Source organism: Gekko japonicus, unplaced genomic scaffold, assembly GCF_001447785.1.
Source record: "Gekko japonicus isolate JY-2015 unplaced genomic scaffold, Gekko_japonicus_V1.1 scaffold394, whole genome shotgun sequence".
Classification (NCBI taxonomy): Eukaryota; Metazoa; Chordata; class Lepidosauria; order Squamata; family Gekkonidae; genus Gekko; species Gekko japonicus.
Window position 1 is genome coordinate 496,263 of NW_015173135.1, and position 21,948 is coordinate 518,210.

Consider the following 21,948-nt stretch of genomic DNA (forward strand, 5'->3'; position numbering starts at 1 on the left):
ATCTGTATACCCTCTTAAGTCAAGAAAAATGTCTGGTATGTGGGAGGTGGGGAGAAAGGGGGGGCTGTATGCCACAGCAGATTCCAATAAATTGTTTTGCAGCAATCAGACTTCGGAACTGACCTGTTAAAATTCATTGTATTTTAATGAATCAGCAGTCGTACATTCCAAAGTCCATTCATTACTTATTGTAGACTATATTCCCAAACTGCAGATCCCTGCCCAGACTCGTATGCCCATAAATAACAAGGGTCAGTGACGAAAGGGAAAAAAGGGAGCAAAGGTCAGTGACAGAAACAGATCACAGTCTGCATTTATTTTCATTAGCTTGCCTATCCCCTCATTAAACTGAAGCAATGATGCCGACAAACTACTTTCTACCTATTTCATTCGGTTCACAAGAATAATTACTTACTTATGCATAAAATACTGACAGTGTTCCTTCTAGGCTGAGTTAGTATGAACTAGCTCACGGTTTTTTAGCCTCTGGCTCACACATTTTTGTCTTAGTTCAGGAAGGATGGCTCCAGAGCAAACTAATTTATGCAGTAGCCAAATTGCTGGCTCACAACTTTAATGCCAGTAGATCACAAAGTAGAATTTTTGCTCACAAGACTCCACAGCTTAGAGGGAACATTGCTGGAAAAGATCCATACTCATCTTTGATACCAGAAGCACAAACTTTGTGGCATGCAAGACCCTAAGTTTTATTAAAACATGAACTTTCAGAGGCTGCACATAGCCTCTCTCATTAAATACATGAAGGACAGTTATTAACAGGCAAGCATTTGAAAGGAATTATCAGGATGTTTAATGATGGTCATTTCCCCCAGATTGGCTTTTATTTATTTATTTATTTATTATATTTACACCCCGCCCATCCTGCCAACAGGCTCAGGGCGGCTGAAACTGAACAGGATGGTAGATTTCCTTAGCATCCTGATTTAGATTATAACATAATATTCCAACTTGACTTGATGCCATTGCAGAGGCCTTTATAGCAAGCATACGATGTCCTTCTGTTTTCTATTTATAAATTTTCTCTGTACTTTTTATTGTGTACTGTATCAAAAATATTTACTGTGTACCGTAGTAAGTATAGTATAACGTAGGCACCTCTACTTCCCATTGAGGGCATAGTTGAGCTGAAATTTGAAACCAGACTCAAAGGCCCATCTCTAATAATTTTCATATTGAGTAGTATGTTGACATGCTTGCAGTTCCTGTTCTGACTGACCTGGTAGGCACGTAATTGATTAAAGCTTCAACCTAATACAACAAAATAAGACTACACAAAAGCCCTTTAAAAGCAAACCAATTGTTAGACAAAAAATTATAAAGGACATAAGATTTAGGCATACAAAGGCTAGTTTTGAAGGGGTTCTGGGTTCCTCCCCCCCAAGTGGTTTCTATTATATAATTATTTTCTACTGTGCAACATGTGGGCATGCTTTTCCTAGAATGCTTGCATATCAGAGCCATAGATGTGCACACCAATGAGATTTAAAGAAAGACACCCTCCAGTAGTCACAGTCTGCATGGATACTAGGGAAAAAATGGAAGAAAACCACACTAAAAAGTGTGAACCTGATTAGAGATGGGGCACGGAGGTTAGGAGCTTGGGAGTGCTCCTAGATGCCACCTTAACGATGGAGGCCCAAGTAGCAGCCACTGCGAAGTCAGCCTTCTACCACCTACGGCTGATTAGGCAGCTGGTTCCCTTCCTTGAACACAATGATCTGGCAACAGTGATCTATGCAATGGTCACCTCAAGACTGGACTACTATAATGCTCTCTACATGGAGCTGCCCTTGTTCCAAATCCGGAAGCTGCAGCTGGTGCAGAATGTGGTGGCCAGGCTGTTGTTGCATCTCCCCATGTGGGAGCACATTCAGCCTGCACTAAAAGCACTTCACTGGCTGCCTATAGCATACCGGATTCGCTTCAAGGTGCTGGTGCTTACCTTTAAAGCCCTATATGGTTAGGGACCTATCAACCTAAGGGACCGCCTTTTCCCACATGTTCCCCAGAGGGCACTAAGATTGGGGTCCCAAAATCATCCGGCCCTTCCAGGCCCAAAAGAAGTCAGGCTAGCTGTGATAAGGGCCAGGGCCTTCTCAGTGGCGGCCTCATACTGGTGGAATGAGTTCCTGGATAACATCAGGGCCCTGAGGGACCTTTTACAGTTCCGCAGAGTCTGTAAAACAGAGCTCTTCCACCAGGCTTTCGATTAGGGTGCTGCCCTCCCAACAACCATGCCCTGGCCCCAATACCAACAACACCTTAAAAATGTGATCAATAGCCTGACAAAACCCAGACTACAGTGGTAGTTGATCACATGGATGCTGTGAATGCCGCCATCGGCTATGAATTACACTAGCACTTTATTATATGTTTTATTCTGTTTTGATTGTGATTTTATTTAAATATGGTGTTTTAACTGTTTTAACAAATTGTCTGTAAGTCGCCCTGAGCCTGCCTTGGCGGGGAGGGCGAGGTACAAATTAGAGGAATAATAAATAAATAATAAAATATCCAATTACATTTAATATAGTTCTTACATTATTTCTAAGTTGTCTTTTTGGTAGGAAGACTGCTTGATCTTGATAGATTATTTGTATTAATACTCTTTTCAGTCTTGCAGTAAAAATAGAGGCATAAATTTTATAGTCCACATTTAGTAATGAAATTGGCCTATAGTTTTTAATTTCTTTCTTATCTGTGTTTTGTTTATGTATCAGGGTTATTAAGGCTTCATTCCAAGTTTCTGGTATTTTATATTCAGTTATTATATTTTGTATTACATGCTTTAAAGGTGTTATCAGTTGATCCTCAAAGACATGGTAAAATTCTGCCGGAAGGCCGTCAAGGACCTGGGGTCTTCCCTTTTAGAAGCATCTGATAGTGTTTTCATCCATTTCAATTTTCTCTGATAGCAAAAAATTCCAACAACTAGTTCCAGATATCTATCTGGCCCTTCTCAAATGAGCTATTGTTTGTTTAAATTACACCTACACATGATTGATCTAGCTAGTGCTATTTGTAGATCATAACTGTTTTTTCTTCTTCCTTTTCTATTACTGTTCATTTGGCCAAGTAACTGCTTTTTTCAAAAACGATGCATATCTGGTCATCAATCTAGCTACCTATGTTACAGCCTACCTAAACAAGGTTATCCAGAAGCAATGAAACATATTTATCCAAGTGAGGCAGAAAAAATGGGAGGGAGCAGAGGAGATATTACATAATCATTTCAATAAGTTTCTTCTTTCTTCAAAAGTAAAAAAGAATGAAGCATCATTGGAACTTGGTGCTTCTGCTGTTAGCAGGTAAAAACATTTCTACCTTAATTTTGTCCTACAACTACAGTATAGCAGTGTTCACACGCATGAGATAATGCAGGGGGGGCGAGCGAGACTATTTTCTCCGCAGTAATTTGACCAGCATTTACGCGATCACACAGTCTCTGGGAGCTGCAGGGGCAGCCCGCTACTGTGTGATCAGACGCAACCACGGGTGAGTTGGGGGGGGTTACTGTGTATTTCCGGTGCGCTTCAATGAGGGATCAATGATTCGCATCTCCACACCAAGTGCTCCCAATGCAGTGTGTGATGATGCTTATACTGAAATGGGGGAAAAAACAACGACATAGAGTCGGGATGGCCCGATCAGACCATTCCAACGTCATGGAAGTGCGCTGGTGCAATCATACTGGGGAAAGTCCATGGAAGTGCGCTGGTGCAATCACACTGGGGAAAGTCCAGGTTTTCCCTGGTGTCTTTTTACTCTGCTTCTGCAGTGGAGCAAAACGGGAGCAGGACGCTTGGCAGATGTTGCCGTCTGATCGCGTCCTTAAAATCTGCCCAGCATTGGCGCCCATGGTGCGGCTAATTCTGTGTGTGATTGTGCCCTGTATTGCTTTTCAAGCCCAATACAGTGAACTCTCACTTAGATGACAAGTGAATCTAGAATCACAACATTCCTATAAATAGTAAATAGCTCCACATTTTCTGTATAGTTTTGGTGACTACTGGAAAATAGAATAAAACCAAAATGCAAATATTTGGGGCATTTTTGGCCATGCATTGTGTAAATTATGTGGTTTATTCATGTTCAGAGTGCATTGGGTGGGAATAAAAGAGTGTGGAGGATGTCCTTACCTTTTCCTCAAAATCACTAAGACTGCTACTGCTCCTCTCCCCCTCCTACTCCTAACCAGCTTTGGGACATCACATTGCTTCTCAGCACCTCCTCCTAGCCTCACTTGGCTAAGCTTCAAAACCCTGTCCTGCATCTTTCTACCCTTTTCCCTTCCATCCACTGCTTCAAGCTTTGTTCTTCTCTCCCCAATCCACAACACCTCTTCTCTGCTTCCTCTTCTCTTCTTTCAGGGACCCAATACATAAATCCATGTATGGGTTCTCTGTGGACACATCTAGCTTAATGAGACCATTTCAGTAAGGAATTATTTACATTGCTTTCCAATGCTTGTGTGACTGTGATTTTATTTCACTCCATTTTAAAATTTGCTTTCCCCTCTTGTTTGTTACTGTATCCAACAGAGACTGATTTAATTGCGCTGGAGTCTTCTCCCTTTCTCTAATTTTCTCATTTTCTCAAACTATCATAGCGAGTGATACTGGATCTCCCTGGATCCAACACCAGGATTGAGAAGTACACATATAAGAAGAGAGAGAAGAAGAGATTGGATTTATACCCCACCTTCACTACCCAAAGGAGTCTCAGAGTGGCTTACAGTCCCTTTTCCCTCTCCTCCCCACAACGGACACCCTGTGAGGTAGGTGGGACTGAGAGAACTCTCTTGAGAACTGCCCTTGAGAGAACAGCTCTGAAAGAATGTGTAATTGGCCCAAGGTCACATCAGCACCTGCATGTGGAGGAGTGGGGAAACAAATCCGGTTCTCCTAGAGTAAAGTCTGTGCTTTTAACCACTACAACAAACTGGCTCTCTAAAGGTCACACACATGTATCCCTGGTAAGAACACAATGCAAGCTACATGAAATCCCACAAATATGTATAAGCAGTTTAAAAGTATTTTATCTTCATACAACAGTCATGGCTTAGAAGCATCTACAATTTTTCTGTTCTGAAACAAAGAATATTAGGACAACAAAAACAAATTTTTTTCAAATTATAATCAGAATATGCAGACATTTCTCCTTTTTAAGAATATTTCTTAGACTTACAGTCCTCTCTAGGTTTTTCAGCTGCTGATCAATCTCTTTGAGCCGGTTTTGTTGATTACGCTCTTCTTTAGTGTCTCTTAAAACCTTTTCACCTGGAACAGTTTCCAGCTCTCTGTTTGCATAAGCCAGAGACTCCTAACAAAAACAAATAATAGAATCACTGAATTGTAGAGCTGAAAAAGAAAGGAAGACCATCTAGACCAATCCCCTTCCACTGAAGCAGAGTCCTTCATACACAAAACTGCCCTTCCAGCTTAGTCTCTATCATCAACAGAAAATAGTGGTAGTGATTGTTGGGCTAAGGAGCATGTATAGGAAATCTCCACCAGCTGGGTTCAAGCAAAGGAGTTCTGCTATAAATTATTGAGAAAAGGGGTAAACGTCCCTGGTTACCATCTAATCTACAGTGTTGGAAAATTAGTTTCCAACTCCAAATATAGGAAATAGGCTTTGAGCATAAAAGGCAGAACACCAGAGCAGGAGTTATGTTAGTGTGCTACAGTCAAAACAACAAAGGCTGATTTCGCACTAGAGCTGCCTCGATGTTGCGCCGCTGTTTGCCCCAATACTATTGGTCAATTTCACACCTGAAGCCGCGGGTCAAAATGCAGCCCCACGGCTTCGGGTGTGTAATTGACCAATAGTATCGGGGCAAACGGCAGCGCAACATTGAGGCAGCTCTAGTGCGAAATCAGCCAAAGTGCCTTGTGATATCTTAAAGACCATTGAATTTATTGTGATGTAAACTTTTGAGTCTGCTCTGAGTCACAAAAATTCACATCACAAGAAATTCAATAGTTTTGAAGGTGCCACAAAACAGTTTAGCAAGAAAGTGAAATGTCTCCAGTCTCTAAGAGAAAAATATGGTAAATCCAACTGCTGCAAGAGAAATGTCATTTGAATATGCATAGAAAAGTAAACAATATTGTTCCGTTTCAAATGCATGTTATACTAAGTTGTGGGAGGAGAAACAGATCTGTGAAGATTAATTATCCTATGGTTTTAGTCGAGCAAGTAGGTATTAGGAGAGCTGCAGACCAATGTTCCCTCTAAGCCATGGAGTCTTGTGAGCAAATATTCTACTTTGTGAACTCCTGGCATTAAAGTTGTGAGCGAGCGATTTGGCTACTGTATAAATTAGTTTGCTCTGGAGCCATCCTTCCTGAGCAAAGACAAAAAATTGTAAACTGGAGGCTAAAAAAACTGTGAGGTAGCTCACACTAACTCATCTTAGAGGGAACACTGCTGCAGACTCCAGCCCAAAGATTATATAGAAGCCTCCATAAATTATAAAAATTGTGAGTATTTCTGTAATTTTTTATAATTTATTCTGAGTTTACTATGTAAAGCCAAGAAGCCTGACTGCCTACCAAACAAAATCTTACTCACTAACTTATCTGGCTTCTGAAATAGCACTGGACATTGTTCACATGCTTTCAAGCATAAGGGTTAATTACCTGCGTATTTTAAATAAAGGATGGATTTCTTAGGAAAATGAAATCGACACCCAATACCAAAGTACTGTATCTGCCATCAATATGCGAGTACCGTAAAAAACAAAATCAGTCTAAGACCTACCTTAGCTAAAAATAAGACCTACCTTAGCTAAAAAGCCAGTGTGGTATAGTGATTAGAATGTCAGACTAGGATTGGGGTTCAAATTCATTCTTGGCCTGGAAGCTCACTGGTTGACTTTGAGTAATTTTCATTCTCCGTCAGTCTAAGCCATGGGTGTCAAACTCATTTGTTATGAGGGCGGGATTTGACATAAATTAGACCTTGCTGGGCTGGGCCATGTGTGTCATAAAATGTAATGCCAGGTAGTGGAGATATAAACTTTATAAAGGACACAAACACAAAGGGCTTTTTTTACTTAAAGTAAAAACATGCTTAAAACATTAGCACTCTTGCAATATTTTGTTTATTTAACAGGGTCTGATAACTGACACCTCTTGCTCTGAATTACTGCATCAAAATGTTTGTGCTGTTGCAATCTTGAATATGCTGCTCAGTTGTGTATCTGTAAGCTGCAAACCTATGATGATACAGCAGCAGCAGAACTGGAAGAAGCAGCAGAAGACAGCCAGTTCCACTGCGGGCCTGATAGAAGCCCTCCGGGGGCCTGATGCGGCCCCTGGGCCACATGTTTGACACCCCCAGTCTAAGCCACCTCACTAGGTTGGTTATTTAGCATTTTCACCCCATTTTTTCTCTCCAATGGAGACCAAAATGGCTTACAAAATGCCAAAATACAATTTTGAATAAACAAAGTAAGGAACAGACAAAAAAAGATGATGCAGAATAAAAGAAATGTATGTGTTCTAAACAAATTCCGGAATGGTAACCACATCAGATGGCAAAAGTCCCTTTCTTTCCTTTGCCAGTGTTTGGGCAATAAAGACTCCAGGCAAGCTGGCCCAACCTGATGCTGATCAGATCTCTTTGGACACTGTCTCCCAACTAGGAGGGTGACATGGTAAGAGCTGAAGCCCAAGAGCCCTTTAGTTTTTCCCAGATCTCATGCCCTTGGGCAGCCTGAGGCTTTAAAGGTACCCGCAAAAGAAAGGGTGGGACAGATGCTAATCCATAGGTCTCAATTGCAGGCTAGGTGTTCCAGCCCCACTCCCTTCCTCTCTTCACATCTTTTGAGGATAAAACAGAGGACAAAGAATGTTCTAGGCTGCCCTGAGGTATTTTGAATAAGGGTAGGATTAGACTATTAGAGGTAAAAATTTAAATTCTTACATAAAGTGTCTTTCATGTAGGAAGTTTGGAACACGGGAAGCAGCCTATAGACTTGCTACAGTGTAAATCTCATATCCAGCACCTTCATACAAAAATTACTATTGTACATTGCTGGTCAACTTTTATGGAAAAGCATATAAAACACTAGTCAAAAGTTTACTTCAATAACCTTCCTGGCACTTTTTTAGTGTCTGTTCCATAATCTCCATGCAAAGCACCCACTATTCAAAATTGAATGCACAGCCTGAGAAATAGATTTTTTTTTCCTGTTCCGCTATCAGGACTAGAAAAGGGAACAAGGGTCAATGCTAAAAGAAGAAAATAAAAGAACTATTCATCACAGAAAGGAAAGTTTCTACAATATTCAGCTTCATAATATCCACCCGTCTCACTTGCTGCTATGACATCTTTACATCCTGAGCCTAAAGCAACTCAGTTAATATTTGGCAAATATGAACAATCAAAGGTTATGTCTAGCTGAACATAAAAGACTGGATGTCTTTTTTAGACTGCCAAAATAAAGCCATCCAGATTTTAATTAAAGCCACATATTTATGACATAAAGCCCACTTCTGAATACTGTGCAGTTTAAGCTAAAATATCCATTGTAATTTACTTGGTTTAATGAACATCAGAATAGACGCTGCTGGTGACCTTTTCTTGTACTTGTGGGTTTCCCCAACAGGTCAAAGAGCTGCCCCCCCCAAAAAAAAGGGGGTGAAGGGTTTTATCCACAAGTACCACAGTAGCAGTCTCAATGTGGTACCACACATGTGGGAACTGAGAACCTGCAATTCACATTTGACTGTTACATAGAACATAAAGTCAGGGCCTTGCATGCATAATATGTAAAGTCGTTAGGAGAATAAAACAGGGAACGGTCTCAAAGGAAGGACGAATGAGACAGTTATGCAAAATAGATCATTATTTCCATATTATGCTCTCTGAACAAGCTGCATAGGGCAATTTGGCTTTTTTAAAAAAAAATAAAAGCACAATAGCACTGTTGTGAAATATAAAAACAAGAGGCTATAAAATAAAAACAAGAGATTGATTTTTGTTTTGTTAGCATCCATGGACTCAAGATTACTTCTGCTAGCAAAATACACAGGCACCAGTGGAACAGAATGCCAGGATATATGCATGCTATTACACTATTGCACTGCTAAGTCTTGCACAATGGAAAGAAAAAAGCCCTCCTCTTTAAAAATAAATTCACCAGCCTCCACCCACCTGTACCTTTTTTCTTACCCCTCTTTTCTTCCTTGGGGTAATCCTTTCTGGATAATCAGACCTGCTACTGTAGCTCAGACCCACTTCCTCTATAGCCAGTTGGGCAACCAACCACCCTTTTTTGGAAATACCTTCTACAAAGAAGACTTACTGTACCAAACATGCATGTGCCCATAATTTCCCTTCATGTCTATGAATGATTTAAAAGGGAAATTTGAAAGCTCCTAATATTATGAACATACAGCACACTTTCACTAAAGCAATGAGTGTAACACCTCTGCAATATCTGTGCGTTTTTGGCAGGCTATCAACTGAAAAAAAGAAAAGGGAAAGGAAATGTATGTTTTGGGTGTACAAAACTAGCCATTAGAAAGGAAAATCCTGATTATACAGATGCACGATTGTAATCTAGTTTTGATGTACAGTCTACAATTTTCTCTTTTAGAGGAAGAAAACTTTCATCTTTATTGATGCTACTCTGCCAAGCCAGAAAATGACATATTTATTCCATTCATCCAAGCCTTTTTTTGTTGTGCCTCTTTTGCAGAAATATCACATTTTCCCTCACTGGATGCACTACCCCAAGGCAATGCACCTGTTGGCACTGAAACTGTTAAGTACGAATATCACAGGAATCTATTGGATATTTCCAATGATATAGTTCGCAACCACAGAGTCACTGTTTCCGCTGTATGCCCATGCCATTTTTGTTTTCATTTGTTTGTTTAATTCTACTTCATGCACTTTTCAGCGATGCAACCCCAACATGACAGGACTCATTTAGTGCATATTTTACAAGAAAGGTCCAGGAGAAGCAGGACTCACTTGCCCAGCCCTGTCTGCTCTTTGAAAGAAACATTTATATACATATTTATTTGTTTCCTGGTTATGCTGATCCAGCCCCTTTAAAAACAAATAAACCATAAACAGCAACTTGGCTAGTTCCGCTCCTTGATTCCTTCCCACCTATGATGCACAGACAGGATATAATTCTATTAGTGCTTGACACATTTGTTGGAGTACCACCCTAAACCAACTAAATAAAGTGCCTCACTGGCATCTTACACTACCAGCTGGAAGTATTAAGGCTTCAAAAAAGAGGTGGCATTGGTTCTATGCAGACCTGTTCATATTTATTACAGTGCTAGCCATATGACAAAGACAGTAACAGAAGTCGTTGAAACCAAAATTAATGGCAAAGAACTTGGCTTAACTGCCTGCAATAGGCCTTTGCTACAAACCAAGGGGACTGACATAGCCTCCTATGATTTGTGGGAACCAGGCCTGTTTTAAACTATAAACCTTCCCCTCGGTTACCAGGTGTTCTAAAGGTAGCAAATGTATAGGCTTTGGGTTCACTGCTGTGAGGTAAGTTTTGTGGTGCACAAACAGAATACAGAGATTGCTGAGGCGGGAATCTTTAATAATAATTCCATAAGAACATAAGAGAAGCCAATGCTGGATCAGGCCAATGGCTCATCTAGTCCAACACTCTGTCACACAGTGGCTAAAAATACCAGGTGCCATCAGGAGGTCCAGCAGTGGGGCCAGGACACTACAAGTCCTCCCACTGTTGCCCCCCCCAAGCACCATGAATACAGTGCATCACTTGTCGCAGCTTGAGAGTTCCTATCTATACCTTGTGGCTAATAGCCACTGGTGGACTTCTGCTCCATATGCTTATCTAATTCCCTCTTGAAGCTGTCCATGCTTGTAGCTGCTACCACCTCCTGTGGTAGTGAATTCCATGTGTTAATCACTCTTTGGGTGGAGGAGTACTTCCTTTTATCCGTTCTAACCCAACTGCTCAGCAATTTCATTGAGTGCCCATGAGTTCTTGTACTGTGAGAAAGGGAGAAAAGTACTTCTCTCTCTACCTGCTCTATCCCATGCATAATCTTATAAACCTAGATCATGTCACCCCTCAGCTGTCATTTCTCCAAGCTAAAGAGCCCCAAGCGTTTTAACCTTTCTTCATAGGGAAAGTGTTCCAACCCTTTGATCATTCTAGTTGCCCTTTTCTGCACTTTTTCCAATGCTATAATATCCTTTTTGAGGTGTGGTGGCCAGAACTGTACACAGTACTCCAAATGAGGTTGCACCATTGATTTATACAGAGGCATTATGATACTGGCTGATTTGTTTTCAATTCCCTTCCTAAAAATCCCCAGCATAGTGTTGTCCTTTTTTATTGCAGTTGCACACTGTCTAGACATTTTCACTGAGTTATCTCCTATGACTCCAAGATCTCTCTCTTGGTCAGTCTCTGCCAGTTTGGACCCCATCAATGTGTATTTATAGTTAGGGTTTTTGGCTCCAATGTGCATCCGTTACATATTGGCCATTTCCAGCTCTCCCACTGGCTGTGCAGTGTGCTCCATCAACCATTGGCCCATCAACTGCCACTCAAAAGTACTCACATGCCATTGGCTGGGGGCTGGGGGCTGAGTCCACTCCTTTTCCCCGCCCACTGACATCTCAGCCACTGTTCCCTGTCAGAATAACTGCGAAATAGCTGTCTCTCCTGAAAAAAACACTTCTCCTGCTTGGCTCCTGTGGGACTAAATTTTCCCTCAGTGGCTGTTGCTAGGCAACCAAGCTTAGTTCTGTCAGTAAAAGGACAAAGAGAAGAAGAAGAAGAGATTGGATTTATACTCCGCCCTTCACTACCCAAAGGTGTCTCAGAGCGGCTTACAAACTTCTTTCCCTTCCCCTCCCCACAACAGACACCCTGTGAGGTAGGTGGGGCTGAGAGAGTTCTTGACAGAAACTGCTCTTTTTCAAGAACAGCTCTTATCAGAACTATAGCTTGCCCAAGGTCATCCAGCCAGGTGCAAGTGGAGGAGTGGAGAATCAAACCCGGTTCTCCCAGATTAGAGTCCACGCACTTAACCACTACACCAAACTGGCTCTCTGCAAAGGAATGAAGTCCTTTCCAGGCCTTTGTGGGGAACTCATTGGGGCCAGTCCTGACTAGGGTTGCCAGCTCCAGGTTAGGAAATTCTTGGTGATTTTGTGCTAAAGTCTACGGAAGCCAGGGCTTGGGGAGGGGGAGAGGCTTCAGCTGAATAGAATGACATAGAGTCCATCCTCCAAAGCAGTTATTTTCTCCAGGGGGAGAGAGAGATCTGTTGTCTGGAGTTCAGTTGTGATACCAGGCAATACCACAGCCAATGTAGCCTAGCAGTTAATACTTCAGAGCAGGGTCTGCCAAACCCAGGTTCTTGCTGTGGAAGCTGATTGAGTGATTTCAGACCACTCACAGACTTTCAGCACAACACTCTCACCTGCCCACTGCCAACGTGACCACTTTCCTGTCAGAATAAACTATATAAACATCTGTCTCTCCTGCTTGGCTCCACCATGGCTGGCTGGCTGGCTACTGTGGTGGGCTAGTAGCCATCAAACCATTCTCTTCAATCCCCTCTGTGTGGCTGACTTTCCCCTAGGGTTGCCAATATCCAGCTGGGACCTGGAGATCTACCACTGTTACAATTGATCTCCAGATGACAGAGATCTGTCCCCCTGGAGAAAATGGCTGCTATGGAGGGTAGAAGAAGAAGAAGAGGAGGAGGAAGAGATTGGATTTATACCCCGACCTTCACTTGGAGTCTCAGAGCGGCCTACGAACTCCTTTCCCTTCCCCTCCCCACAACAGACACCCTGTGAGGTGGGTGGGGCTGAGAGAACTCTGATACAAACTGCTCTTTTTCAAGGACAGCTGTGCCAGAGCTTGTGACTGACCCAAGGTCACATCAGCAGGTGCAAGTGGAGGAGTGGGGAATCAAACCCGGTTCTTCCAGATTAGAGTCCACACACTTAACCACTACACCAAACTGGCCCTATGGCATTATACCCTGCTGAGTCCTTCCCCTCCCCAAACACTGCCCTCCACTGCATCCGCCCCCCCCAAATCTCCAGGTATTTCCCTACTCAGAGCTGGCAACCCTACATTCCACTCAGTGCATGTTGCTAGGCAACCAAGCTTGGTTCTGTCAGTAAAAGGTGGGGGGAGACCCTTTCGACGCGCATTTTGACCTTTGGGAGAAAACGCATAGGGGCCAGTCCTGACTAGGGCTGCCAGCTCCAGGTTGGGAAATTCCTGGAGATTTTAGTTTAGGGAGGGGAGCAGCCTCAGCTGAACAGAATGCCATAGAGCCCACCCTCCAAAGCAGTTATTTTCTCCAGGAGGAGAGAGAGAGATCTGTTGTCTGGAGTTCAATTGTGATACCAGGTGATACCACATCCAGTGTGGCATAGCAGTTAGCACTTCAGAGCAGTGTTCCCTCTAAGCTAAGTTAGTGTGAGCTAGCTCACGGTTTTTTAGCCTCTGGCTCACAGATTTTTGTCTTAGCTCAGGAAGGACAGCTCCAAAGCACACTAATTTATGCAGTAGCCAAATGTCTCGCTCACAACTTTAATGCCAGTAGTTCACAAAGTAGAATTTTTGCTCACAAGACTCCACACCTTAGAGGGAGCATTGCTTCAGAGCATGGTCTGCCAAACCCAGGTTCTTGCTCTGGAAGCTGAGTGGGTGATTTTGGATCAGTCACAGACTTTCAGCCTAACCTACCTCACAGGGTTGTTGTGCAAGTCAAAAGGGGGAGAGGAGAATGATGTAAGATGCTTTGGTCCCCATTGCAGAGAAAGACTGTACTTTTCTCCCGGCGAACCATTGTTGCCAATCTCCAGGTGAGGGCTGGAAATCACTCAGAATTACAGCTACTCTCCAGATGGCAGAGATCAGTTCCCCTGAGGAAAATGCTAGAATCTGTGTCTTTATGGCTGGACTCTGTGTCCTTATGCTGAGATGGCCCCCCTATGACAGCCAGTGTGATATAGCAGTCAGGGCTTCAGAGCAGGGTAGAGGCTGTAGGTGGGGGGGAGATGGAAAGCTGAAGTCATAGGGGCAAATAAAGGTAGACTGATGATTGGCTGGGAAGGCAATAAGGTTGCCAACTCCAGGTTGGGAAATTCCTGGAGATTTGAGGGGTAAAGCCTGGAGAGGGTGAGGTTTGAGGAGGGTGGGACTTCAGACAGGTACAGTGCCATAGACTCCACCTTCCAAACCAGCCATTTCCTCCTGGGGAGCCAATGTTGCCCATCTCCAGGTGAGGGCTGGAGATCACTCAGAATTACAACTGCTCTCCAGGAGGGAGGGGAGAGGAGATAGAAAGCTGAAGTCAGGGGGCAGATAACGGTAGGTTGATGGTTGGCTGGGAAGGAGATAGGGTTGCCCGCTCCAAGTTGGGAAAGTCCTGGAGATTTGAGGGGTGGAGCCTGGAGAGGTTATGGTTTGAATTTTAATGTGTTCAGGCATGAACAGGCTTTTACTGACTAGCCACTAGGTTGGATCCTCTCTCACACACAGGATTCCACCCACACCAGCCTGCCCTTTCCCAAGAGTCAGACTAAATGGCACAAGGTCTCCTAATTGCTAGAGACAGGCTTAACAATTGGGCACTCTATTCTCTCTAGTTAGCTCTCGTACAGCTAAACCATTCTGCCACGCTACCAAGCAGAGCTACCCTTCGAACTGTCTGCTCTTTTTCTGAGGCAGACCCAGACTATCACTGCACTCTCCCTGAGGCAGACCTGAACTCCTCCTGCTCTGCTTCCCTCCAACATTCCATCCGCCTTCTGAAAGCCTATTGGATCCTGCAGCAGCACTCCCATAGGCTCTGCTGAGTGGCTGTTTTTCCCTATTGGATCCTGCAGCAGCACTCCCATAAGCTCTGCTGAGTGGCTGTTTTTCCCTTAGGGAGCAGAACAACTTCCTGTCTGTCCCACTGCCCTCAAGTCAAATTTAGCATAACGGAATTTGAAAAGATTATGCAATAACATGTGCAGGATTCTTTAGTTTTGTTAGTCTTCGGGGGAAAGACTCCCTTCCCCCAAAAAAACAGAATAAAATCAGCAATATTTACTATTGTAAAACACTCATTTAAGACATGTGCTTCAAATTATATTTTCTTTTGGAAGCATAGATTTCAAAGCCAGGCCTCAGATTTTTGACATGCACCAAGACAAATATATCCCTGTTATATTGCTATGCCTAATCTCATAGTACAATATATATTCATTCTTCTTCTTTGTTATGGATCTGTATGTACTAAGACATGAAGCTGGAGTTGGCTCACAACTGTGAAGTTGTCTGGGGTGGTATAAGAGGAAGCAGTGTGGTACAAGAGAAAGCAATCAGGACCGGCAAATTTCAAAAAACATTTTGGAAATGAACCTCTGAATATTTTTCTCTGCTGCTCTCCACAAATGTCTGAAAGCTCTGGAATATGTGGTTAGTTAACACACAACTGATTTTGTGCGACATTACTGAGTAATGAATGAGGAAACAGTTCCACAGACAGGAATATTTGGTACTTGTTGCTGCCAATTCCATAGATATCAGTAAGTGCAGAGATAAAAAGAAGACCATCATGAACCACATAGATTTTGGTAAATAGTGTGTAAATTCTGAAGAACAGTTACATTTAAAAATATATGGGTATACTCAATAAATAGAACAACTCTTGAAATCGACTGCTCCACTTGCACTGCAGGCACACAAAGACTATATGCTTGGGCCAAACCTCACCCTCCCTTGGTGTTGGAAGAACATCTTTAGGTAGCTGCTGATGTTCTATTACTGAAAGTATTAATATGGGAGGGCCTGGTAGCTAGCAGTGCTTTCTCCTACTGCCAGGGTAGGGAGAAGAGCCTGAGGAACAGCAACATATGACTCCTTGTGACATGCGTTGAAGTCACCAGTATCAAAGGAAGCTACTAAGAGCAGTAAGCTATATCAACCCTCTTCCTGGATATCTCCTGCCTTCATAAAAGGAGACCTAACATCCCACCTGATCCCTAATTTCACACCAATGGCAGCTCAGGAACATGCTGCTCAGTTTAGGAAAGGGCACTGCCTTAGCAAGCACAAAAGGCTTATGAGTCTACTGTGCTTCACCATTTTCCATCCCCTCCACCTGCCAAAATTTGCTCAACTAAAAGAGCAGTTAACAAACACAATGTAAATAAAATAAATAAAATAATGAGACAAACATCAATATAATGATTTAATTAAACTGGCATAAGAAGAAAGAAATGCTTTAGTGAGGAGGAGGTTTGGATTAGAGCAGTTTCCAAGTTAAAAACAATACAAATCATGGAAAAACATTCCAGATCCAGCTGGACTGATTGAGAGATGAATATAAACTTTCCTATAACAGCCAAACTGAATTCCTCCTATATAGACTTATTAAAGCCACTTGTTAAGCATTAAAGAGACACAGATCTAGAATTGTTATATTCTTCAAAAATAGTAACAAGTGGTCGGAACCAATTCTCTCTCTGAGCTGTTGATAATTACATTTTTACACATGATGAAACATCATTGTGGGACTCTGCTTTGAAATTACTATTATGCACAGCCCTTGGCAGGCAAGTCTGAATATCCAGAGCAGAAAACACATGGATAAATAGCTTAAATTAGTTCTGACCATGTAGAAATAAAAACAGATGCTTTAAAAACTATAACTATTTCAGATCATTCATATTTTGGGGGGGTTAGCAATTATGATGAATTTTGATTATGTCAGTCAATCAACAACCTCTGTAGCTACCAATGTGGCCCATTTGTGGATCTTATATAGTTTCATCTTAGGCAGGGGACAATCAACCCAGAATTGCTATTGCTGGGTAGCTGCAGTTTTCATAAACATTATAAGTTTTGCACAAAAACGCAAAACAGGTTCAAAAAACAGCTGGGCATAAATAAATCACAACAGCTTACATTTGGAAATGTACAACATTACCCTATGAAACAAAAATTAATTTAACTAGAATAATATCTTTAGCATACCAGGTGAGATGCTTTATACAGTAATCTCTCCTTATATATAATTGAGTAAGGGAGCAGAGAAAAATATGCACACCGTCAGCCATTGGTCTGCCAGCTGCCGCTCATGGCTGCTGGCGTGCCATTGGCTGGGAGGCGAATGCTGCGAGTGAACGCTGCTGCCAGGAGCTGGGGAAGGGAGGCTGCGAGGCCAGGTGACAGGGCTGGGCGGGGGGCGGCGCCAGGAGGATGTGGCAGCCCCGGAGAAGCAGAATGTCAGCGAGGGGGACGGCAGAGGCTGGGGACGGTGGGTGAGGAGCTCATTCCTGAATGGCGGGCCGGTTCGCCTTGCTCCACCACCTTCTTCGGCGGGGGGGGGCTGCGCTGGGGCCGCCTGGCCTCAGGGACGGGGGAGGCAGCCGCCACACCTGGGGACTGGTAGGCGGTGACCCCCCTCCTGCCACGCCAACCACCACCTCCACGCACCGCGCGACGATGATCCAGCACGGCCCAAGGCACTTGCCCCGGCTGCGCACGTCTTTGCTCTCCTACCTTTCCGTCGGTGAGAGGCAAAGTCCTTCAGTGGGGCGAGATTGTGGCCGCACCAAGCGTGAGGCGTCTTTCTGGTGGCCACACCGGCCTTCCCGGGGCGCCTTCACCGGCCAGGCTGCAGGTCCTTCATTGGAGGGGACTCCACTGATCCTGGCCATGCTCGAGGAGGGGGAGGCCACTGCACGCCACGCCCCGGCCCTGCTTCACCAGGTGGGCCCAGGCCCAGCCCCCTTGCCCCAAGCCGACAGCTCTCCCTAGGGCCCCTTGCCTCCTCCCGCAACGGGCATTTCCCCTAGTGTAATAATAAAAAGACAGGAATCTGTTCCAAGGAGCTTTCAATCTATGTTTTGGAAATGGGGAAGACAACAAGGGGAAGTAAGCATGGAAATCAAGAAGTAGAGGTAACAAAAGATGGGTATGAGCAAATGCAACATATATTTAAATGTATTTTGAAAGGGGGATTTCCAAGAAGAAGAGAAGTGGCACCATTTAGGTGCTCTAGGAAGTAGTTCCAAGTATAGAAGGTGGCCACACTATGACATATCCATGCAGGGTAGATAAGGAAGCAGAGGCTATTGTGGTATATCAATATATAAAGGCAGATAGGCAGCATAGATCAAGACTGGGGGTATGCAAATTCCCCCCCCCCTTTTCCCCCAGTTTGGGTGTATTGAACTGGGGGGGAAATTCGGGTTTTCCAAAAAATCCCAAATCCCAATACCAGTATGGTATTCAGATCTGGGTTTTTTTTGGAAATCTTGAATTTTTGGGGGTCCAACAGACCCAAGAAGAAGAAAAAAAAACAGGAGGAAGATTGCACATCAGAAGCTGTGCCCGCACGGGTTTCTGGTTTTGGCGATCGCCATGGCAGTAGCTTTCTCCCAGACCTCCAGGAGAAGTCTGCCAGCACCCACAGCTGGGAGGGGGCACGATTGTCCGCACCACCCCAGGAGCCCGGGAGAAGGGCTCCCAGCCATGAGGAACTAGAGAGCTCCCCCCGGCAAGAAAAGCCGGCAAGGGGGGCTACAAGCCCCGATGATCCCACCATGCAGCGTCCCGTATGGGAACAAGATCAGCACACCAGACCAAGGTTTTGGTGATCAAACAATACTAGACAAGCAAGCAATCATTGAAAATGTAAGTTTAAGTACAAGTGAGAACAACGAAAAAGCGCATGGCTCTCCCAAAAGAAAATGGGGGGGAGGGGACTCTCCTCCGTTAAGAACTGTTTACAGGCGATTTTAGCTACAAAGGGGGGGGGGGCTAGTACAAAAAGTGACCGGAATAAAATAAAGAGACTGTAAGAGCTTATCGCGTTACAAAAGAACTTCCAGAGACTTTGACAAACTTTTTATAAAAGTAAACAATTCTCAAACATGGCGCCGATGACAGTGAAGGACTCTAGAGATAAACAAGCGAAAGCAAAGCTTCTTCCCAGACGTTTCAGCCCTGCAAGTTCTGCTCCTAGACAGGACTCAACAGCTGAACTTCAAAAACTCTTGTCGGAAGCACTTCGCCCTCTGCTGAAGAAAATCAAGGCAATTGACAACAAGCTGGATACACAACAAGCACAAATGGCTTCAAACACACAGAAAATAAAAAAAACAGAGCAGGAGCTTAAAGTGATAGATACCAACTCAAATAAGATGGACAAAAAACTGCAGGCACTGGAAAAAAAATGTCAAATCGAAGAGTCTCGAGTATTACAGCTTCAAATGGAAAGAGCAAGCTATGTCTTGAGACTTCAAGGTATCCAGGAAGAGAAAGGAGAGAATCTGAGACAGATTCTCTAGGAGGAGACAGATTCTCTCCCATAGATGTAGTTCCCCTTACCTGGATTTTCTGTTTGTAGTTTTTAGTATGTAGTTATTAGAAAATGCAATAAAAAACATCCCCTTTGGGGGGTACAAAAAAAGAAGAAGAAGCTATGCCTGCAGGGAACAGTCTGCTCCCCACGGGCACAGCTGATTCTGAGTCAACTTCTCTTGCAGTCCAGTTTAAACCAGGCTGCAAGAGCCAGCCCCAGCCAAGGTGGCACAGACCTCTCAACTCCCACCCCCCTTCCCCAATCCTGGGCTGGTTCCTGGGTGGTGGTTTCATGGGGGAAATAAGCCGGCCTGCGAGCCAGCTAAGGCTGTCTTATTCTGCTCTTAATAAAGTATGTTAAGCTGAAATCACTCGTCTGTCTACATACTTTTCACTGGCAATGAGGATGTTATTCATCTCCCCTTGAACAGATATCATGTTCCGGGCATCGCATTGAGTCACCGCGCCGAGATCGCCACATGCTGCTTGGCATCGTGCACATCTTCGGTGGCTTCGCTCATCACACTGCTCCCAGCTCCGAGCATCGCACCGCTGACCCCGAGAGCAGCACCACACCGCTTCTTCTCTACGCTCGCTAGTTCCCGCCATTCCTGCCGTTCGCCTCCTCGTGGAACCATAAGATGGCTGCTGCACCAGAGAGTCTCCCCGCCTTCGATATCTCCCAACCCTCACAGTGGGAAACCTGGCTGGAGACCCTCGAGAGCAACTTCACAATCCACGACGTGATGGAACCAGGTATGAAGAAGGCGTACCTTCTCCGCCACTGCGGGATGGAGGCCCATCTCCTGCTTAAGGACTTAATAGCGCCCCGGCTGACCAAAGACGAGTCTTACAACTATTTGGTCAAGGCGCTGACCAACCACCTGGCTCCCAAACCCACTACGTTTGTGGAGTGCATGGACTTTTTTGTGAAAGTCCAGGGCCCCGACGAGACCACCTCCGATTTCCTAGTGGCTCTGTGTCGGGCTGCCACTAGGTGTTCCTTTTCTGATCTGGCTGAAGCTCTCCTAAACCAGTTCCTCATGGGACTATGGGAGCCTAAGCTCCGGAGGAGACTGGTCAGCCAGGATGACCTGGATCTCGATAAGGCGATTCAGGAAGCCACCGCTTATGAGAAGTCCCACCAAGACCGCCGCGCCAAGGCAGTCCACCGGTCACAAGCTGCTGTTGGTTCCGACACCTCGGACGAGGAAGAAGTGCTACAGGTCCGCCATCGGTCGTCTCAGTGCCCGCATCAGTCGTCCTCCAACCCGGGCAAGGCATCTTCGGCTACCTCGGCTCCATGTGCTAGCTGCGGGGAGGACCACAAGTGCCGGTTGTGCCGCTTCCGGAACGCCGTCTGCAGAACATGCAACAAATCGCGGCACATATCCAGGGTCTGCCGCTCCAAGGGACAGCACCTGAAATCCTCTGCACACCAGACCTCGACAGACCAGCACATCGACCTCCACACTCTCTCGGCCCACCACCAGCAGCACCTGGTATGTAACTTGCCCCCCGATAGCCCCAACAAAGTGCATGTTACGGTTCTCATAGAAGGGTCCCTCTGCAGCATGGAGATCGATACGGGGTCATCGTTCTCCATTATCTCTGCGGATACGCTCCGCACACTGTATCCCCAGGGAGGGCCCCCTTTGCAAAAGCTATGGGGTTTCACTTTACGGGAAGAACCCCGTGGCAGTACTGGGCTGGGGCTGGGGCCAGTTCCAGGTGCAGTTCAAAAACTTTAATGGCCCCTTAGACCTGCTGGTGGTGGATGGGCGGCTCACTAGTCTGCTGGGCCTCTCCTGGTTCGGACCTCTGGAACTGTCTTTGAACAGGGTGAACCAGGTCCAGTCACAGGATTTTGGCGCTGTGTGCACTGAATTTCCCCAAGTTTTCGATGGCACCCTGGAGCAGTTTTCTGGGGCCCCCATTTCACTGGACCTTGACCCTGCTGTCTGCCCTATCCGCATTAAGGCCAGGCTACCGCCACTTGCAATGAAGCCTAAGATTGAGGCTGAGCTAGATCGCCTGGTGGAACAAGGGGTTCTGGAACCGGTCGCGTCTGCACGGTGGGAAACCCCCATAGTCACCCCGGTTAAGCTGAACAGGGACGTGCACATTTGTGCAGACTACAAATGCACGCTTAATAAGGCTCTGCAGGAACACGCTTATCCGGTGCTGGTAGTGAGCCATATGTTGGCAGTTTTGGTGGGGGCCCGGGTCTTTGGCAAGTTAGACTTGGCCCAGGCGTATCAGCAGTTGCCAATTGATGCTGCCACAGCCGAAGCCCAAACGATCACTACACACAGGGGGGCTTTCAAGGTTCACCGCCTTCAGTTTGGGGTCTCGGTCGCGCCGGGAATTTTTCAATCTTTTATGGATTTGCTCCTGAAAGGTATCCCCAGGATACAGCCATTTTTAGACAAAGTGCTGATCGCAGCCCCGGACAGCTGCAGGCTGTGCTGCAACGCTTCGACGCAGCCGGGCTCAAGGTCAAGTGGGAAAAGTGTCTCCTGGGGGTTGCTTGTGTCGAGTCCCTATGCCCTTACAGGTACGGGTCCTCACCG

General features: G+C 44.9%; 1 protein-coding gene across 1 annotated transcript in view; it reads right to left on the minus strand.

Moving 5' to 3' along the window:
- The window catches only part of FSIP1 (fibrous sheath interacting protein 1), a 135,648-nt gene that overhangs the window by 68,395 nt on the left and 45,305 nt on the right, over positions 1-21,948 (minus strand). The window contains exon 11 of the mRNA XM_015422182.1: positions 5,209-5,343. Within this exon, the coding sequence (XP_015277668.1) occupies positions 5,209-5,343 (135 nt within the window). The remainder of the gene's footprint in view (positions 1-5,208; positions 5,344-21,948) is intronic.